At 43.0% G+C, this 20,851-nt stretch overlaps 1 protein-coding gene across 4 annotated transcripts in view; it reads left to right on the top strand.

Annotated features, from left to right (window-relative positions):
* The window catches only part of PCDH19 (protocadherin 19), a 172,503-nt gene that overhangs the window by 89,479 nt on the left and 62,173 nt on the right, over positions 1–20,851 (top strand). For 2 of the 4 annotated variants that reach the window (XM_077286518.1, XM_077286520.1), the window contains exons 3-4: positions 3,754–3,812; positions 18,584–18,756. In XM_077286518.1, coding sequence (XP_077142633.1) covers positions 3,754–3,812; positions 18,584–18,756 — 232 coding nt within the window. The remainder of the gene's footprint in view (positions 1–3,753; positions 3,813–18,583; positions 18,757–20,851) is intronic. The other 2 variants (XM_077286519.1, XM_077286521.1) reach the window with 1 other exon arrangement.

The following is a 20,851-nucleotide window of genomic DNA, read 5'->3' on the forward strand; positions in this document are numbered from 1 at the left end:
TCATTATCTCCGAGAACTACAGATCCAATATTTGTATCAGCCGCGTTCAGCAGTTACCAAAACCGGGGCGGTAATTATTCATCGGAGAATGACAAAATGTCACTTTCCCTCATTAGATCGGTAGAAAATTCTACAGAATGAAACTATTTTTGGCCAAATCTGCAGATAGCAGGCAAATGAAGATGAATGTAAAAAACAGCAGAATATTAGAGTCATCTGGGTGGTAAAAATATAATTTCTCACCAAGTTGTGTAAGTAATGTGAATATATATTTGGCGCGCGGCTCATCAATCATGTGCATTATTTAATCTAAATGTATGCGATTCCTGCAGTCTCATAATTTTATATATCACAACTCAATCTTTTTTGTATCCGGGAACAAAAAAATGCAAAATGTTCAATATTTCTGTGATGCGCGGAGATGTTAATTGTATGCTAATGGCGCGTTACCTCTGACCCCGCAGCCGCATTGCCACATGCACAATTACGCTCATTGGGGAGATTGAAGCAATTAGTTTGGAAGCAGATTGTGGTCACATTGTCCGTCCTTTGCGGTCTCTTGTGATCCATTTGCGAACGGTTCCCTCCTTGATGAGGAGCCAAGAAAATCCTGATGAAAACGGACACTTTTCTTTTTTTGCAATTTATATGTTAATGTCGCTTTTGCAAGAAACGTTTATTTTATTTTTTTTAAATTGACCAATATTTGGAAGGAAGTTTTGGGATGATTCAATTGCCCTTCTTCTCCGTAAACCCAATCATTGCGACAAATCTGAGCGTAACAGGAGCAGTATTAACTCCAAGTGATAATGTCTCATATTCAGTGTGGAATCAATGCAATTCAATATAAAAAAAGCAAAACTATTTTATGTTCTATTTTGTTGTTGAATATTTGGAGAATCCTACAATGTTTCTGCAGGTTTCTTCCTTTAAACCTTATTGTCCATGTGTGACCTGCAGTACTACTTTTCACCACAGATGTTAGTGAATAAGTTCTATAGACAACAATGCAACAGCGCCCCCAGCTATTTAAGTGAGATCATCAATGTATCAGCCGTCCTCTTTATAACGCCCTATATATAACGCTCCTATATATAACGCTCCTAGCTCACAGCTGTGCCACATACGTAGAGTTACTCAATGATCTTACAGCTGTGGAATAAGCAGATCTATAAAATGAGCCTGTAAATGTAGCATAAGCCGAACCACTGAGATGCCAATTCTTGGTGACTGATGGGATGAACTTCCATGGACGCCTTCAATTTGGCGCCAATAACTCCTAGGGTTGTATGGAATGACTGTAGCCGGCTGTGTCCTGCAGGACCCCTGTGCTGACGGACGGACAGGTCGTTTGCATTGTGCATTGAGGCTGACAGAAGTTACGATGGTTGCTCAACAAGGTTGGATGCTGAAGGGTTAATGCCTAATTGATGGCACTCATCTGCCGCTAAGAGGCCGTCGACCATTAGATATTGATTTTCCTTCCCTGAGAACCTGATTAAAGATTCACCTCTCCAATAAACGGGATCAATAACATGAGGCCTGGTGGGGGCTGCCATGTTTAATCATGAGGCTTAGTAGTCCAGTAGGCGGAGCTAGTTAGGAGCGGGTCTGGAAGTCATTAATTCTGGGGTCTACATTATTTGTAAAACTGCAGGAAACGATAATAGGAGTATTGTATCTTTTGGGTGAAGACATTTGGAGTTGTCAAAGGAAGGGTTTGGGTTCTCACAAGAATTGTTGTATCTGAGATTTAGTAAAATATCCAACAAGAACAAAGGGACTGAATCATTTTCCTGGGAGGAGAGAAGCCTTAGAAATGGAGGGAGTCAGGGCCACTTTAAAAAAATAAATAAAACAATGTAGCCTTTCTTAAATAACATAAAATGATATTTAGTAATTTATGGAAACATTGTGTCTTTATGGATTTCTGGTGTCGGGATATTGTGTAAATCGCTTCTAATGAATGGAGCAGATCTAGTGAAGGGGCTGGGGGTCTCGGGGGTTAGGAAGATTGACGCTCTGATGTGGTAATTAGGAGAAATCCCAATGGCTGGACACATTCTATTCATGTACCAGGGAGAGCAGGATGAACAAGATTGGTTCAGACAGGGACAATTTATGAAATTATGCTGGAATCTTAAAAAACCCAACAGAAATGATTTATTAGCCGGTAAGTAATGCTGCACTGGTGATTGGCACTGGTAAGCAATGCGGCAGCCGTCCCTGAAGGCTCCGGGGCTCCTGGAATGACCCATGTCTGTAATCGGCCCCATGCACAGGTGCGGAGTGGCGGAGCGGCGACTTTTCTTAGCAGCCATGACTGGCAGTAAGCGTGCCGCAGCTCGCCCCTCAACCCACTGACACAACTTACTGATTGCTCGTGATTCGCCGGCAGAATGGCCGCTGACAGGGTTAATGCGGGTCACACGTGGGATTTCCGCCAGCCCACCGGTGATTGTCAGCGTCATATTCGCACTTCACGTCTGTCAGGAGTCGGCTACTAACAGGAAAGTGTCGACTGAATCCAAAAAAAAAACAGAAAATCACAAAATACAAGAATTAAATAGAAACTGAACAAAAAAATAAAATACGTTAAAAATATACAATGAAAAGATTTTACAAGTTTTTGTACTTTTTAATTTACTGTATATAATGAACTGATTAACTTTCCTTTTTTCACTTTTCGCCTTTTCTTTACTTGTGTCTTGTATCTTGTAATTATCTTGTTACATCCTTTCTTTCCCTCTTTCTCGCTCTCTCTCTTTGTATAATTTCATTCCGTTTCCTTACTTTCTTCTGTGTTTTTTTTGCCTTTTCTTTCTCATTCCATTCTTCTTACTTTTCTTTTCCTCCCCCTCCACTTTCTTTCTCTTTCTTGCTCTCTCTTTTCTCGATCTCTTCTATGTATTTTCTTTTTGTTCTTTTCAGATATAACGTCTTCTTGTCTTCTCTTTCTCTCCCTGCCTTTTGCTTTATTTGTCCTCTCCTCCTCTTCTCTCTCGCTATGTCAGGATCTGACGCTCCCTCTCATCTTTTCTTTCTCTCTTTTCTCTCTATTTATCTCTCACTCTCTATTTCTACTCTGCTCTCTCTCTCTCCTCATTCATTTTGCTCTATCAGGATCTTCCTCTCCTCTTCTCTCTTTCTCTCTGTCTTTTCTCTCTATTTCTCCTCTTCTCTCTCTTTTATTTCTCTCTATTTTTTGCTCTATTCTCTCTATTTATGTTCTTCTCTCTTTCTTGTTTTTTTGTATTGCCGTCTTCTCTATTTCTTCTCTCTGTTTCTGCTGTCTTATCTCTTTCTCCTTTTCTTTCTTTTCTCTCTTTATCCTCTTCTTTCTTTCTTGCTGTCTTCTCTCTGCTCTCTCTTGTTGTCCTCTATCCTCTTTTCTTTCTCTCTTGTCTCTTTATTGTTAACTTCTTTATCCTTTCCTGTCTTTCTTGCTGTCCTCTCTCCTTTCTCTTCTATTTATTCTCTTCTCTCTTTTTCTTGCTGTCTTCTCTCCTCTCTCTTCTATTTTTCCTCTTCTCTCTTCCGTTTCCTCTTCTCTTTTTCTCGCTGTCTTCTCTCACTTTTATTTTTCCTCTTCTCTCTTTCTCGCTGACTTCTCTCCTCTTCTATTTTTCCTCTTCTCTCTTTCTCGCTGACTTCTCTCCTCTTCTATTTTTCCTCTTCTCTCCTCTCTCTTTTATTTTCCTCGTCCCCCTTGCTATGTCAGGATCTAACTTTTCCTCTTTTCTTCTCTTTCAGACTGAGAACTATTCATTCGATACAAACTATGTGAACAGCCGGGCTCATCTGATTAAAAGGTACGGCTTCTCCTTTCATTGCTTCTGACGATCGATTCCGCCGCCGTCGCCGCGTCTCTCAGTGACTTTCCTCAGTGCTAACGTATTGTTGTTGCTCCATTAGGGATTTTTTCTAAGCTCATAAACCAGTAATGGAGTAGAGATTCCGAGGTGTCCGGGTACAAAGTGCTTCTCGGGATTTATCATAGACTTTATGATGTTTTAAAGGACAATAAATAAATTAACCCCAAGTTATCCTATAATCCCCGGAGCGTGAACATTTGACCATTGTTGTCAGTAGCAGTAGAGGCCTCGTCCCACCGCAATCCAGAGCAAAGCTAAACATGGAGGCTGCAAATACTAAGTAAGTGCACCCCGCAATTCTGTGACAATGGAGTCACTGCTGTGATTGGCTGAGATGTAGAGATGCTTCATCACCGTCACGTGATCCTCAGCCAATCCCTGTGGTGACAATAATCATGTGATCCCAGTGATGAAAAGTTGATAGCAGGGCCCCACCTGACTCTTCGGGCCGCTCCAGGCTCCTGATTCTGCCCTCATATATTCACCTCTGGTGGGATCTGCTGGGATTTTCTTAGGACTCCCCCAGTTTGCCAATTATGGGGGCTAAGAAATTAGGGAGGAGCAGCTTCAAATTAATTAAAAGATACATTGTAATACAAAGTAACAAACCATCAGCCGGTAATTAAAGGGATATTCCCAGCTCGTACGTTCATGGCAAATCCATGTGATAGGTGATAACATTTAGATTTTCGATCGGCGGGGGTCCGACTGCTTGAACGGCAGTGGCACGCTGAGCACCAGTCCTTTCATTGCCAGTTCAGTGCTGAGCTCTGTAGTCCCACGGAGGATGGATAGAGCGGCGGTGGAGCGGGAGCACTGCGGCTCCATTCAAATGAAGACCCCCATTCTGGCAATTGTTGGGGGTCTCACTGATCAGACGCACAATAATCTATGTTTTGTCACCTTTCCTATAGAATATCTGCTGAGTCTATTGGCCGGAATATCCCTTTTAGGTTCTTATATTTAGCCATATCAGTGCTCGGACCCCCACTAATCTGTAACTCATCTCCTATCCTCTAGGATAGCTGCTGAGTCTTGACTGTCCCTTTAAGGATCTTCTATTTCTTCTCTCCCAGTGACTGCTGGTTTCTTACTTTGTATCCCTTCATTACCTGTAATTGTGGTACTACAACTCCCAGAAAGCTCTGGTGACACGTAACAATGCAGACAGTGAGAGTGCGGTGCAGGCAGGCAGGTGAGGCCACATTCCCTGCGCTGGGTGTAATGGCAGAGGGCACGCTCTGCTGAGGTGCATTGTGAGCCGAGGACGTGCGCAGACAGCACACCTGCTCTGCAGACACAGCGCCATTGTCAGCACCAGGCTGGAATGTGAGAGCAAACAGCGCCCGGCGCAGGAGCCGCCATTGTCAGGAGGATTTCTGCAACAAAAGACTCTGCTTCAAAGCAAAAGTGAAATGATCTTCAAAGAGTCTCGTCCCCCCACTAATTCCAGGTCTGGGGTCCGTGTGCGGAGGCTTTATGGCTTCTTGCACGCAAACCTGCCGGGAGGAGGATGTAGCAGAGGGGAGTTTGTCATCAGTTTGTTACCCAGGATTTCAGGTGAACCCGACATTATCTGATCTAAAGAAGTTTCCACAAAGCAGCCAGAGCGATGACGACCTGAAATCTGCTGCATCTGGGATCACGGCCTCTATAGAGTTTGTCATCTGTTATCTTTCTGTGTTTGTCACAGCCTCCTGCCGAGATCCTCCATAACCTGTGTACACGTGACGAGAAGAAGTGATGGAGGTGACAGGCGGTCACCAGATACTGACGATGGAGGTGACAGGCAGGAGGATCATCAGTATCTAGTAACCGCTCATCACCTCCATCATCAGTATCTGGTGACCGCCCGTCTCCTCCATCATCAGTATCTGGTGACCGCCTGTTGCCTCCATCATCAGTATCTGGGGACCGCCCATCACCTCCATGATCAGTATCTGGTGACAGCCCATCACATCCATCATCAGTATCTAGTAACCGCTCATCACCTCCATCATCATTATCTGGTGACCGCCTGTCTCCTCCATCATCAGTATCTGGGGACAGCCTGTCACCTCCATCATAAGTATCTGATGACCGCCCATCACCTCCATCATCAGTATCCGCCTGTCACATCCATCATCAGTATCTGGTGACCGCCCATCACCTCCATCCTCAGTATCTGGTGACAGCCTGTCTCTTCCATCATCAGTATCTGGTAACCGCCTGTCCCCTCCATCATCAGTATCTGGTGACCGCACGTCTCCTCCATCATCAGTATCTGGTGACCGCTCATCACCTCCATCATCAGTATCTGGTGACCGCCTGTCACCTCCATCATCAGTATCTGGTGACCGACCATCCCCTCCATCATCAGTATCTGGTGACAGCCTGTCCCCTCCATCATCAGTATCTGGTAACCGCCTTGTCACGGGTTCCTTCTCCGGTATCACACAATCAACAGAGCAAGAGAATAGTGAACAATTCCAAGACCTTAATTTAGGCAAAACACGAAAGGTCCATATATACGATCCATCACACAAAGGATTAAATATTCCAGAACACGAATGCAGATCAGTTACAGAATAAAAGTCCAACAATCCAGCACAGAGGATAACAGTCCATATTCCCTTCTTTCTCTCTCTGACGTGCTGTCTTCACATCATGGGTTCCACACAAGATCTGAATTCCCCCCAGCTCCTGTCCTCTCTTTATGTCCAGGAGTAGTCAGACAGGTTGGGGCGGTTTTCAGGCCTCCCACACCTGACAAAGGTGCCTGGTGGATTAAGGCACTACAGGGGGTCATTGTTTCAACAAGCTAGTTCAATATGTCATTAGCATATTAGCAAACAGGTTTATTCACTGACCCTGTGGAGAGATAACAGTACAGGAATGTGGGGGCTGATATCAGATGGCAAATAACAGCCATTCGTCAATTGGCAAATAAGGGTACCGTTACACAAAACGATTTACCAACGATCACGACCAGCGATACGACCTGGCCGTGATCGTTGGTAAGTCGTTGTGTGGTCGCTGGAGAGCTGTCACACAGACAGCTCTCCAGCGACCAACGATGCCGAAGTCCCCGGGTAACCAGGGTAAACATCGGGTTACTAAGCGCAGAGCCGTGCTTAGTAACCCAATGTTTACCCTGGTTACCATTGTAAATGTAAAAAAAAACAAACAGTACATACTTATGTAGCGCCCCCACCGCCGCAGGGCCGAGGGGTACCCAGTACCGGGCCTGTGAGTCTCTGCTCTGGGGTTGTCACGGTGGCTAGGCCCAGTCCGTGACCCTGCCGAGGGGCGTACAGTGTTAGATATGATGGATGATGGTGGTGGTGAGGCTGTAGTGGTGCGGTGCAGTAAATAACGAGGACACCAGGTTGCAGTCTCTTTACCTCTTTACTGAAGATCTCTGGGTCCTCAGTCCAGAATCTGGATAACCAGGCTGCGCAAGTCCGGCCGGTCCAATGGTACCTCCAGAGTTCTCTTAGCAGGTGGAAATCTGTGCCTTCCTTCTAGCGCTATGTGTTGCGGTCCTTCCCTGCTGTGCTTACAGAAAGTCCCCACAACTGTTGTGTCTGTTTCTTAAGTTCCCTCACAACTCGATTAGATGATGTTCTGCTAATCCTCCGTCCCTCCCTGATGTTCTGGTTGGGACGGCACCCGTTTGACGGGTAGGCTCGGAGCTCTTCCGGGACCCTAGAGTCGCCCCTCTCCACAAGTTGCCCCCCAAGACTGCATAGGTGATTTAAGTTAGACAGCCCGCCTTAGACTGACTGTCCTGCCGCTGTTTAGAGTATCGCTTGAAGCTGAATGTTGTAATACTCCCTCGGCGTTCCGGCCACCGGTAGTGCGCCTCAGTAGGGTGTTGCCTCGATCTTACGGCACGACCCCTACTGGTATTCTCCTTATTGCTTGATCTTGTTTCTCGCTCAGCACAATCTATCTCGCTTCTGATCCTTCCTTGGGCACCGCCGCTATCCTGAGCAGGCACGGTCCCGTTACGTTCGTTCAAGTTGCCAAGCCTCTGTCAGGATCCCACCCCTGACAGAGACCCTACTGTATCTTCCCCCACAACACCCTCTGCCACAAGGTGTTGCCTGGTTCCAACCCAGTCAGCTTTCTGACTAACTTCCTGCCTGACCCCCAGTTTACCCACTATGGTGGGGAGTGGCCTAGTGAATAGAACCCTTAGCTCCCCCCGGAGGCCCGGCTGTGAAATGTATTGGTGTCTGTGATACCTGATCAGATGAACTCCTTCAGTGCCATCAGACGCACCATAGCTCCCCATAGTGGCAAGGCCACAGTACTGCAACGACCAGGACTCTGGGGCGCTGCACTTACATTCCGGTGTCTGTCACACGTCTCCCGCCGTCTGCTTCCCGCACTGACTGTGTCAGTGCCGGCCGTAAAGCACAGCACAGCGGTGACGTCACCGCTGTGCTCTGCTTTTACTTTACGGCCGGCACTCACAGTCAGTGCGGGAAGCGGACGGTGGGGGACGTGTGACAGACACCGGAATGTAAGTATGTACTGTTTTTTTTTACATTTACAATGGTAACCAGGGTAAACATCGGGTTACTAAGCGCGGCCCTGCGCTTAGTAACCCGATATTTACCCTGGTTACAAGCGAATTCATCGCTGGATCGGTGTCACACACACCGATCCAGCGATGACAGCGGGAGATCCAGCGACGAAATAAAGTTTCAAACGATCTGCTATGATGTACGATTCTCAGCGGGGTCCCTGATCGCAGTAGCGTGTCAGACACAGCGAGATCGTACGTATATCGCTGGAACGTCACGGATCGTGCCGTCGTAGCGACCAAAGTGCCAATGTGTGACAGTACCCTTACTCATACTACAAGAGAGCACCATGATAATCAGTAAAATATAAATATACACAAAATGATACCCACATAACATATCACACCATCACCACGCCTGTTATCTCCATGAACAGTATCTGGGATGGGTTTACATTTTTCTTTCCTTTAGTCACTTTGTGTCTTATAAATAAATAAGAAAAATCTCTTCTGTCTGAAGCTTCTTACTCTGCAGCATTTTTTCACCCCTGCTTAAGACTTTTGCACAGGACTGCCTAGATATAATCACCATAGATTTTTCCTTTTTTATGTTGCGCGTTAGATGGTGGTTGTAGTGATGATGGTGGTTGTAGTGATGATGATAATGGTTGTAGTGATGATGGTGGTGGTTGTAGTGATGATGATGGTTGTAGTGATGATGATGGTTGTAATAGTGATGGTTGTAGTGATGATGGTTGTAGTGATGATGATGGTTTTAATAGTGATGGTTGTAGTGATGGTGGTTCTAGTGATGATGGTGGTGGTTATAGTGATAATGGTGGTGTTGAAGTGATGAAGATGGTGGTTGTAGTGATGATGGTGGTGGTTGTAATGATGATGGTTGTGATGATGGTTGTAGTAATGATGATGATGGTGGTTGTAGTGATGATGGTGGTTGTAGTGATGATGATGGTGGTTGTAGTGATGATGGTGGTGGTTGTAGTGATGATTGTGGTTGTAGTGATGATGATGGTGGTTGTAGTGATGATGGTTGTTGTAGTGATGATAAGGGTGGTTGTAATGATGATGGTTGTAGTGAGGATCGTGGTGGTTGTAGTGATGATGATGGTTGTGATAGTGGTGGTTGTAGTGATGGTGGTTGTAGTGAGGATGGTGGTTGTAATGATGAGGTTGTTGTAATGATGAGGGTGGTTGTAGTGATGATGGTTGTAGTGATGAGGGTGGTGTTTGTACTGATGATGATGGTTGTAGTGATGATGATGGTGGTTGTAGTGATGATGGTTGTGATAGTGGTGCTTGTAGTGATGGTGGTTGTAGTGATGATGGTGGTGGTTGTAGTGATGATGGTGGTTGTAGTGATGATGATGGTTGTAGTGATGGTGGTAGTTTTTCTAGTGATTATGGTGGTTGTAGTGATAATGGTGGTGTTGAAGTGCTGAAGATGGTGGTTGTAGTGATGGTGGTGGTTGTAATGATGATGGTTGTGATGATGATGGTTGTAGTAATGATGATGGTGGCTGTTGTGATGATGGTGGTTGTAGTGATGATGGTGGTTGTAGTGATGACGGTGGTTGTAGTAATGATGATGGTGGCTGTAGTGATGATGGTGTTGGTTGTAGTGATGATAGTGTTGGTTGTAGTGATGATTATGGTGGTTGTAGTGATGATGATGGTGGTTGTAGTGATGACGGTGATTGTATTGATGATGAGGGTGGTTGTAATGATGATGGTTGTAGTGAGGAGGATGGTGGTGGTTGTAGTGATGAGGGTGGTTGTAATGTTGATGGTGGTGGTTGTAGTGATGATGGTTGTGGTTGTAGTGATGACGATGGTTGTAGTGATGGTGGTTGTAATGATGATGGTGGTGGTTGTAGTGATGACGATGGTTGTAGTGATGGTGGTTGTGATGATGATGGTGGTTGTAGTGATGATGGTGGTTGTAATGATGATGATGGTGGTTGTAGTGATGATGGTGGTGGTTGTTGTAGTGATGATGATGGTTGTAGTGATGACGATGATGGGTGTAGTGATGATAGTCGTTGTAGTGATGACGATGGTTGTAGTGATGATGAATGTAGTGACAATGATGTTTGTAGTGATGATAGTGGTTGTAGTGATGATGGTAGTAGTGATGATGGTTGTAGTTTTAGTGATGGTGGTGGTTGTAGTGATGATGAGGGTGGTTGTAGTGATGGTGGTTGTAGTGATGATGATGGTGGTTGTAGTGAGGTTGATGATGGGTGTAGTGATGATGATGTTTGTAGTGATGATGGTGGTTGTAGTAATGATGGTGGTTGTAATGATGATGATGGTGGTTGTAGTGATGATGGTGGTGGTTGTAGTGATGATTGTGGTTGTAGTGATGATGATGGTTGGTTGTAGTGATGATGGTTGTTGTAGTGATGATAAGGGTGGTTGTAATGATGATGGTTGTAGTGAGGATCGTGGTGGTTGTAGTGATGATGATGGTTGTGATAGTGGTGGTTGTAGTGATGGTGGTTGTAGTGAGGATGGTGGTTGTAATGATGAGGTTGTTGTAATGATGAGGGTGGTTGTAGTGATGATGGTTGTAGTGATGAGGGTGGTGTTTGTACTGATGATGATGGTTGTAGTGATGATGATGGTGCTTGTAGTGATGGTGGTTGTAGTGATGATGGTGGTGGTTGTAGTGATGATGGTGGTTGTAGTGATGATGATGGTTGTAGTGATGGTGGTAGTTTTTCTAGTGATTATGGTGGTTGTAGTGATAATAGTGGTGTTGAAGTGATGAAGATGGTGGTTGTAGTGATGGTGGTGGTGGTTGTTGTAGTGATGATGATGGTTGTAGTGATGACGATGATGGGTGTAGTGATGATAGTCGTTGTAGTGATGACGATGGTTGTAGTGATGATGATGATGGATGTAGTGACAATGATGTTTGTAGTGATGATAGTGGTTGTAGTGATGATGGTAGTAGTGATGATGGTTGTAGTTTTAGTGATGGTGGTGGTTGTAGTGATGATGAGGGTGGTTGTAGTGATGGTGGTTGTAGTGATGATGATGGTGGTTGTAGTGAGGTTGATGATGGGTGTAGTGATGATGATGTTTGTAGTGATGATGGTGGTTGTAGTAATGATGGTGGTTGTAATGATGATGATGGTGGTTGTAGTGATGATGGTGGTGGTTGTAGTGATGATTGTGGTTGTAGTGATGATGATGGTTGGTTGTAGTGATGATGGTTGTTGTAGTGATGATAAGGGTGGTTGTAATGATGATGGTTGTAGTGAGGATCGTGGTGGTTGTAGTGATGATGATGGTTGTGATAGTGGTGGTTGTAGTGATGGTGGTTGTAGTGAGGATGGTGGTTGTAATGATGAGGTTGTTGTAATGATGAGGGTGGTTGTAGTGATGATGGTTGTAGTGATGAGGGTGGTGTTTGTACTGATGATGATGGTTGTAGTGATGATGATGGTGCTTGTAGTGATGGTGGTTGTAGTGATGATGGTGGTGGTTGTAGTGATGATGGTGGTTGTAGTGATGATGATGGTTGTAGTGATGGTGGTAGTTTTTCTAGTGATTATGGTGGTTGTAGTGATAATAGTGGTGTTGAAGTGATGAAGATGGTGGTTGTAGTGATGGTGGTGGTTGTAATGATGATGGTTGTGATGATGATGGTTGTAGTAATGATGATGGTGGCTGTTGTGATGATGGTGGTTGTAGTGATGATGGTGGTTGTAGTGATGACGGTGGTTGTAGTAATGATGATGGTGGCTGTAGTGATGATGATGGTGTTGGTTGTAGTGATGATAGTGGTGGTTGTAGTGATGATTCTGGTGGTTGTAGTGATGATGGTGGTTGTAGTGATGACGGTTATTGTATTGATGATGAGGGTGGTTGTAATGATGATGGTTGTAGTGAGGAGGATGGTGGTGGTTGTAGTGATGAGGGTGGTTGTAATGATGATGGTGGTGGTTGTAGTGATGATGGTGGTGGTTGTAGTGATGACGATGGTTGTAGTGATGGTGGTTGTAATGATGATGGTGGTGGTTGTAGTGATGACGATGGTTGTAGTGATGGTGGTTGTGATGATGATGGTGGTTGTAGTGATGATGATTGTAGTGATGATGAGGGTGGTTGTAATGATGATGGTTGTAGTGAGGATGGTGCTGGTTGTAGTGATGAGGGTGGTTGTAATGATGATGATGGTGGTTGTAGTGATGATGGTGGTGGTTGTTGTAGTGATGATGATGGTTGTAGTGATGACGATGATGGGTGTAGTGATGATAGTCGTTGTAGTGATGACGATGGTTGTAGTGATGATGATGATGGATGTAGTGACAATGATGTTTGTAGTGATGATAGTGGTTGTAGTGATGATGGTAGTAGTGATGATGGTTGTAGTTTTAGTGATGGTGGTGGTTGTAGTGATGATGAGGGTGGTTGTAGTGATGGTGGTGGTGGTTGTAGTGATGATGATGGTGGTTGTAGTGATGTTGATGATGGGTGTAGTGATGATGATGTTTGTAGTGATGATGGTGGTTGTAGTAATGATGGTGGTTGTAATGATGATGATGGTGGTTGTAATGATGATGGTGGTGGTAGTGATAGTGGTTGTAGTGATGATGGTTGTGGTTTTAGTGATGATGATGGTGGTGCTAGTGATGATGGTTGTAGTGATGAAGATGGTGGTTGTAGTGATGATGATGGTTGTAGTGATGATGGTGGTGGTTTTAGTGATGATGGTTTTTGTAATGATGATGGGTGCAGTGATGATGGTGGTGGTAGTAATAGTGGTTGTAGTGATGATGGTTGTAGTGATGATGGTTGTGGTTGTAGTGATGATGGTTGTGGTTTTAGTGATGGTGGTGGTGGTAGTGATGATGGTTGTAGTGATGATGATGGTGGTTGTTGTGATGATGATGGTAGATGTGACCATATTTCGGTGTCTTTTCTCTGTGATTTTTCGGGAGTTTGTTTCTACCTGATGATCTCTGATCATTGCTGCAGATTTGTCCGGATTTTTATTTCTTCTGCAGATTTTGTTTTTATATATTTTTTTCCTTCTCGATCTTTGGAAACAAGAACTTTTTTATTCCTTTTCTCTAAGGCTTCAGATTCTTCCATTTCTATGAGGTGTCTGAGCTCTGGGGTGTAGTAGTATCTCAGCCCATTCTTCAGAGCTGCGGTGAATGGTAGGTGGTAGCCCTGGTTTCTATGGATACAGAGAAAGAAGAAAAGTCTCTACGAGCCGCGTTCAGTACCGCGCTGTTCAGTACCGCACCGTTCAGTACCGCGCCAGACACTCCTAATGCCGCACGTCTGGGGTGCGAATGTCCCAGCTTTACTATATCTCTTCTACCAAGCTGCTGTATCTAATCCTCTCCTGTGTGATACTGCCTGCTGAGCCGTGTATCTAATCCTCTCCTGTGTGATTCTGACTACTGAGCCGTGTATCTAATTCTCTCCTGTGTGATACTGCCTGCTGAGCCGTGTATCTAATCCTATCCTGTGTGATTCTGTCTGCTGAGCCTTGTATCTAATCCTCTCCTGTGTGATACTGACTGTTGAGCCATGTATCTAATCCTCTCCTGTATGGTACTGACTGTTGAGCTGTGTATCTAATCCTCTCCTGTGAGATACTGACTGCTGAGCCGTGTATCTAATCCTATCCTGTGTGATACTGACTGCTGAGCTGTGTATCTAATCCTATCCTGTGTGATACTGTCTGCTGAGCTGTGTATCTAATCCTATCCTGTGTGATACTGTCTGCTGAGCTGTGTATCTAATCCTATCCTGTGTGATACTGCCTATTATGGGGAGCACTGTGGGTGTGTTATGACATCTTATAATTTGTGTTGCTCTCCATAAGGAGAAACATTCCCCCTTAAATCCCAGTGAGATGCCTCTCACAGCCAATTGTTCTGCATTTAGGAGAGGTAAACATCCGGAAACACTATGTCTGTTATCTGATACTATAGCTGATGTTACTGGCTCTGATATCTGATACTATAGTTGGTGTTACTGGCTCTGATATCTGATACTATAGCTAATGTTACTGGCTCTGATATCTGATACTATAGCTGGTGTTACTGGCTCTGGTATCTGATACTATAGCTGATGTTACTGGCTCTGATATCTGATAATATAGCTGGTGTTACTGGCTCTGTTATCTGATACTATAGCTGGTGTTACTGGCTCTGGTATCTGATACTATAGCTGGTGTTACTGGCTCTGATATCTGATACTATAGCTGGTGTTACTGGCTCTGTTATCTGACACTATAGCTGGTGTTACTGGCTCTGATATCTGATACTATAGCTGGTGTTTCTGGCTCTGATATCTGATACTATAGCTGGTGTTACTGGCTCTGATATCTGATACTATAGCTGGTGTTACTGGCTCTGTTATCTGATACTATAGCTGGTGTTACTGGCTCTGGTATCTGATACTATAGCTGGTGTTACTGGCTCTGATATCTGATACTATAGCTGGTGTTACTGGCTCTGTTATCTGATGCTATAGCTGGTGTTACTGGCTCTGATATCTGATGCTATAGCTGATGTTACTGGCTCTGGTATCTGGTACTATAGCTGATGTTACTGGCTCTGATATCTGATACTATAGATGGTGTTACTGGCTCTGTTATCTGATACTATAGTTGGTGTTACTGGCTCTGATATCTGATACTATAGCTGGTGTTACTGGCTCTGATGTCTGATTCTATAGCTGGTGTTACTGGCTCTGATATCTGATACTATAGTTGGTGTTACTGGCTCTGATATCTGATACTATAGCTGATGTTACTGGCTCTGATATCTGATACTATAGCTGGTGTTACTGGCTCTGATGTCTGATTCTATAGCTGGTGTTACTGGCTCTGATATCTGATACTATAGTTGGTGTTACTGGCTCTGATATCTGATACTATAGCTGATGTTACTGGCTCTGATATCTGATACTATAGCTGGTGTTACTGGCTCTGGTATCTGATACTATAGCTGATGTTACTGGCTCTGATATCTGATAATATAGCTGGTGTTACTGTCTCTGGTATCTGATACTATAGCTGATGTTACTGGCTCTGATATCTGATAATATAGCTGGTGTTACTGGCTTTGGTATCTGATACTATAGCTGATGATACTGGCTCTGATATCTGATAATATAGCTGGTGTTACTGGCTCTGTTATCTGATACTATAGCTGGTGTTACTGGCTCTGATATCTGATACTATAGCTGGTGTTACTGGCTCTGATATCTGATACTATAGCTGGTGTTACTGGCTCTGTTATCTGATACTATAGCTGGTGTTACTGGCTCTGATATCTGATACTATAGCTGGTGTTACTGGCTCTGATATCTGATACTATAGCTGGTGTTACTGGCTCTGATATCTGATACTATAGCTGGTGTTACTGGCTCTTATCTGATACTATAGCTGGTGTTACTGGCTCTGATATCTGATGCTATAGCTGATGTTACTGGCTCTGATATCTGATACTATAGCTGGTGTTACTGGCTCTGATATCTGATACTATAGCTGGTGTTACTGGCTCTGGTATCTGATACTATAGCTGGTGTTACTGGCTCTGATATCTGATACTATAGCTGGTGTTACTGGCTCTTATCTGATACTATAGCTGGTGTTACTGGCTCTGATATCTGATGCTATAGCTGATGTTACTGGCTCTGGTATCTGGTACTATAGCTGATGTTACTGGCTCTGATATCTGATACTATAGCTGATGTTACTGGCTCTGATATCTGATACTATAGCTGGTGTTACTGGCTCTGTTATCTGATACTATAGCTGGTGTTACTGGCTCTGATATCTGATGCTATAGCTGATGTTACTGGCTCTGATATCTGATACTATAGCTGGTGTTACTGGCTCTGATGTCTGATTCTATAGCTGGTGTTACTGGCTCTGATATCTGATACTATAGTTGGTGTTACTGGCTCTGATATCTGATACTATAGCTGATGTTACTGGCTCTGATATCTGATACTATAGCTGGTGTTACTGGCTCTGGTATCTGATACTATAGCTGATGTTACTGGCTCTGATATCTGATAATATAGCTGGTGTTACTGGCTCTGTTATCTGATACTATAGCTGGTGTTACTGGCTCTGGTATCTGATACTATAGCTGGTGTTACTGGCTCTGATATCTGATACTATAGCTGGTGTTACTGGCTCTGTTATCTGATACTATAGCTGGTGTTACTGGCTCTGATATCTGATACTATAGCTGGTGTTACTGGCTCTGATATCTGATACTATAGCTGGTGTTACTGGCTCTGATATCTGATACTATAGCTGGTGTTACTGGCTCTGGTATCTGATACTATAGCTGGTGTTACTGGCTCTGATATCTGATACTATAGCTGGTGTTACTGACTCTGATATCTGATACTATAGCTGGTGTTACTGGCTCTGATATCTGATACTATAGCTGGTGTTACTGGCTCGGATATCTGATAATATTGCTGGTGTTACTGGCTCTGATATCTGATACTATAGCTGGTGTTACTGGCTCTGTTATCTGATACTATAGCTGGTGTTACTGGCTTTGATATCTGATACTATAGCTGGTGTTACTGGCTCTGATATCTGATACTATAGCTGGTGTTACTGGCTCTGATATCTGATACTATAGCTGGTGTTACTGGCTCTGGTATCTGATACTATAGCTGGTGTTACTGGCTCTGATATCTGATACTATAGCTGGTGTTACTGGCTCGGATATCTGATAATATTGCTGGTGTTACTGGCTCTGATATCTGATACTATAGCTGGTGTTACTGGCTCTGTTATCTGATACTATAGCTGGTGTTACTGGCTCTGGTATCTGATGCTATAGCTGATGTTACTGGCTCTGGTATCTGATACTATAGCTGGTGTTACTGGCTCTGATATCTGATACTATAGCTGGTGTTACTGGCTCTGATATCTGATGCTATAGCTGATGTTACTGGCTCTGATATCTGATACTATAGCTGGTGTTACTGACTCTGATATCTGATACTATAGCTGGTGTTACTGGCTCTGATATCTGATACTATAGCTGGTGTTACTGGCTCTGATATCTGATGCTATAGCTGATGTTACTGGCTCTGGTATCTGATACTATAGCTGGTGTTACTGGCTCTGATATCTGATACTATAGCTGGTGTTACTGGCTCTGGTATCTGATACTATAGCTGGTGTTACTGGCTCTGTTATCTGATAATATAGCTGGTGTTACTGGCTCTGTTATCTGATACTATAGCTGATGTTACTAGCTCTGGTATCTGATACTATAGCTGGTGTTACTGGCTCTGTTATCTGATACTATAGCTGGTGTTACTGGCTCTGTTATCTGATACTATAGCTGATGTTACTGGCTCTGATATCTGATACTATAGCTGGTGTTACTGGCTCTGATATCTGATACTATAGCTTGTGTTACTGGCTCTGTTATCTGATACTATAGCTGGGGTTACTGGCTCTGATATCTGATACTATAGCTGGTGTTACTGGCTCTGATATCTTATACTATAGCTGATGTTACTAGCTCTGGTATCTGATACTATAGCTGGTGTTACTGGTTCTCGTATCTGATACTATAGGTGGTGTTACTGGCTCTGATATCTGATACTATAGCTGGTGTTTCTCTGTCATGGTCTCACTCTTGCCACATTGTTACCAGTGTGCTGCACCGCGTCATGTATAAGGCTCCATGTTTGTCGTTCTTATTGTGCACTCTGTGTTAATGACTGGCATCCTTATGTGGGCACTGCCGTCAGCTCTGTGCTATATATCCCCCTGACATTAAGGCACAATGTTTCCTTAAGTATCTGAGGAATTTGGCCAACGCCTGTGAAGTCCTACTTCTGATCTCCTCTGTGGGCATTGTTATGGGGAAGCATGGATAAAACTCGATGCAGCACAACACACTCGGCTCTGCTACATTTGTCTCGATTAATTGACAACTGATTAAGTAAGAAATTGACTTAAAGTAAATGAATACAAAATGTTTCTGGTGGCCCCCGTAGAACGTTGTGGCCCTTGGCTGGAGCGCTGGACTCGTCACATACCAGGTGGGGACCCCTCGGTGTGCGCCGTCACTTCAGGGACTGACTGTTACTTGCTACAGACTGAAATCTGCACTGGAGGAGCTGACTCTAAATCACTGTTGTTTCTTCATCCCAGCAGTTCAACCTTCAAGGACTTAGAGGGAAATAGTCTCAAGGACAGCGGCCACGAGGAGAGCGACCAGACTGACAGTGAACACGACGTCCAGCGAGGCTTGTACTGTGACACTGCTGTCAACGACGTCCTCAACACCAGTGCCAATTCAGTGGGGACTCAGCAGACAGAACAAGGTACGAGCACAACATTGCGGGGACTTCTGTCCAGTATCTCCAAAGTAACAGTGTCTGCAATCTGCAAGGACGAAGCCCAGATATCAAGAGCAAATCCGGTCACATCAGCCAGAAAAACTAATGAAGCAACAATTAGTCCTGAGTTCCATAATGGTGACATCACAAAAAAAGTTCCCTTATTACAATATACTCTATAAACCCCCCCGCAAACAAATACAACGCGGAGACCGAGAAGTGACAATGGCTTATAACCCGAATAATAATGCTGCCCTTTATATAATTGAGTATAACTAATAAAATTCTGCTCCTATGTACAAGACTATATATACTATAATACTGCCCCTATGTACAAGAATATAGCTGCTATAATACTGCTCCTATGTACAAGAATATAACTTCTATAATACTGCCCCCTATGTACAAGAATATAACTACTATAATACTGCTCCTATATACAAGAATATAACTACTGTAATACTGCCCCTATGTACAAGAATATAACTACTATAATACTGCTCATATGTACAAGAATATAACTACTATAATACTGTCCCCTATGTACAAGAATATAACTACTATAATACTGCTCCTATGTACAAGAATATAACTACTATAATACTGCCCCTATGTACAAGAATATAACTACTATAATACTGCCCCTATGTACAAGAATATAACTACTATAACACTGCTCCTACGTACAAGAATATTATTACTATAATACTGCCCCTATGTACAAGAATATAACTGCTATAATACTGCCCCTATGTACAAGAATATAGCTATAACACTGCCTCCTATGTACAAGAATATAACTACTATAATACTGCTCCTATGTACAAGAATATAACTACTATAATACTGCCCCCTATGTTCAAGAATGTAAGTACTATAATACAGCTCTTATGTACAAGAATATAACTACTATAATACTGCCCCTATGTACAAGAATATAGCTATAATACTGCCTCCTATGTACAAGAATATAACTACTATAATACTGCCCCATATGTACAAGAATATATTCCTGCTATAATACTGCTCCTATGTACAAGAATATAACTACTATAATATTGCCCCATACGTACAAGAATATAACTACTATAATACTGCTCCTATGTACAAGAATATAACTGCTATAATACTGCCCCTATGTACAAGAATATAACTACTATAATACTGCCCCATGTACAAGAATATAACTACTATAACACTGCTCCTATATACAAGAATATAACAACTATAATACTGCCCCGTATACAAGAATATAACTACTATAACACTGCTCCTATGTAAAGGAATATAACTACTATAATACTGACCCTATGTACAGGAATATAACTACTATAATAATGCTCCTTATGTACAAGAATATAACTACTATAATACTGCTCCAATGTACAGGAATATAAGTACTATAATACTGCTCCTTATGTACAAGAATAGAACTACTATAATACTGCCCCCTATGTACAAGAATATAACTAATATAATACTGCCCCTATGTACAAGAATATAACTACTATAGTACTGCTCCTATGTACAGGAATATAACTACTATAATACTGCCCCTATGTACAAGAATATAACTACTATAATACTGCCCTTATGTACAATAATATAACTTCTATAATACTGCTCCTATGTGCAAGAATATAACTACTATAATACTGCCCATATGTACAGGAATATAACTACTATAATACTGCCCCTATGTACAGGAATATAACTACTATAATACTGCCCCTATGTACAAGAATATAACTACTATAATACTGCCCCTATGTACAAGAATATAACTACTATAATACTGCTCCTATGTACAAGAATATAACTACTATAATACTGCCCCTATGTACAAGAATATAACTACTATAATACTGCCCCTATGTACACGAATATAACTACTACAATACTGCCCCCTATGTACAAGAATATAACTACTATAATACTGCTCCTATGTACAAGAATATATCTACTATAATACTGCTCCCATGTACAAGAATATATCTACTATCATACACCCCTGTGTTTAGGAATATAACTACTATAATATCTCTTCCTAGTGTAATATACGTGGCTGTATTTGCTCTTT

Source organism: Ranitomeya variabilis, chromosome 2 (genome assembly GCF_051348905.1).
Source record: "Ranitomeya variabilis isolate aRanVar5 chromosome 2, aRanVar5.hap1, whole genome shotgun sequence".
In the NCBI taxonomy this organism is placed as follows: domain Eukaryota; kingdom Metazoa; phylum Chordata; class Amphibia; order Anura; family Dendrobatidae; genus Ranitomeya; species Ranitomeya variabilis.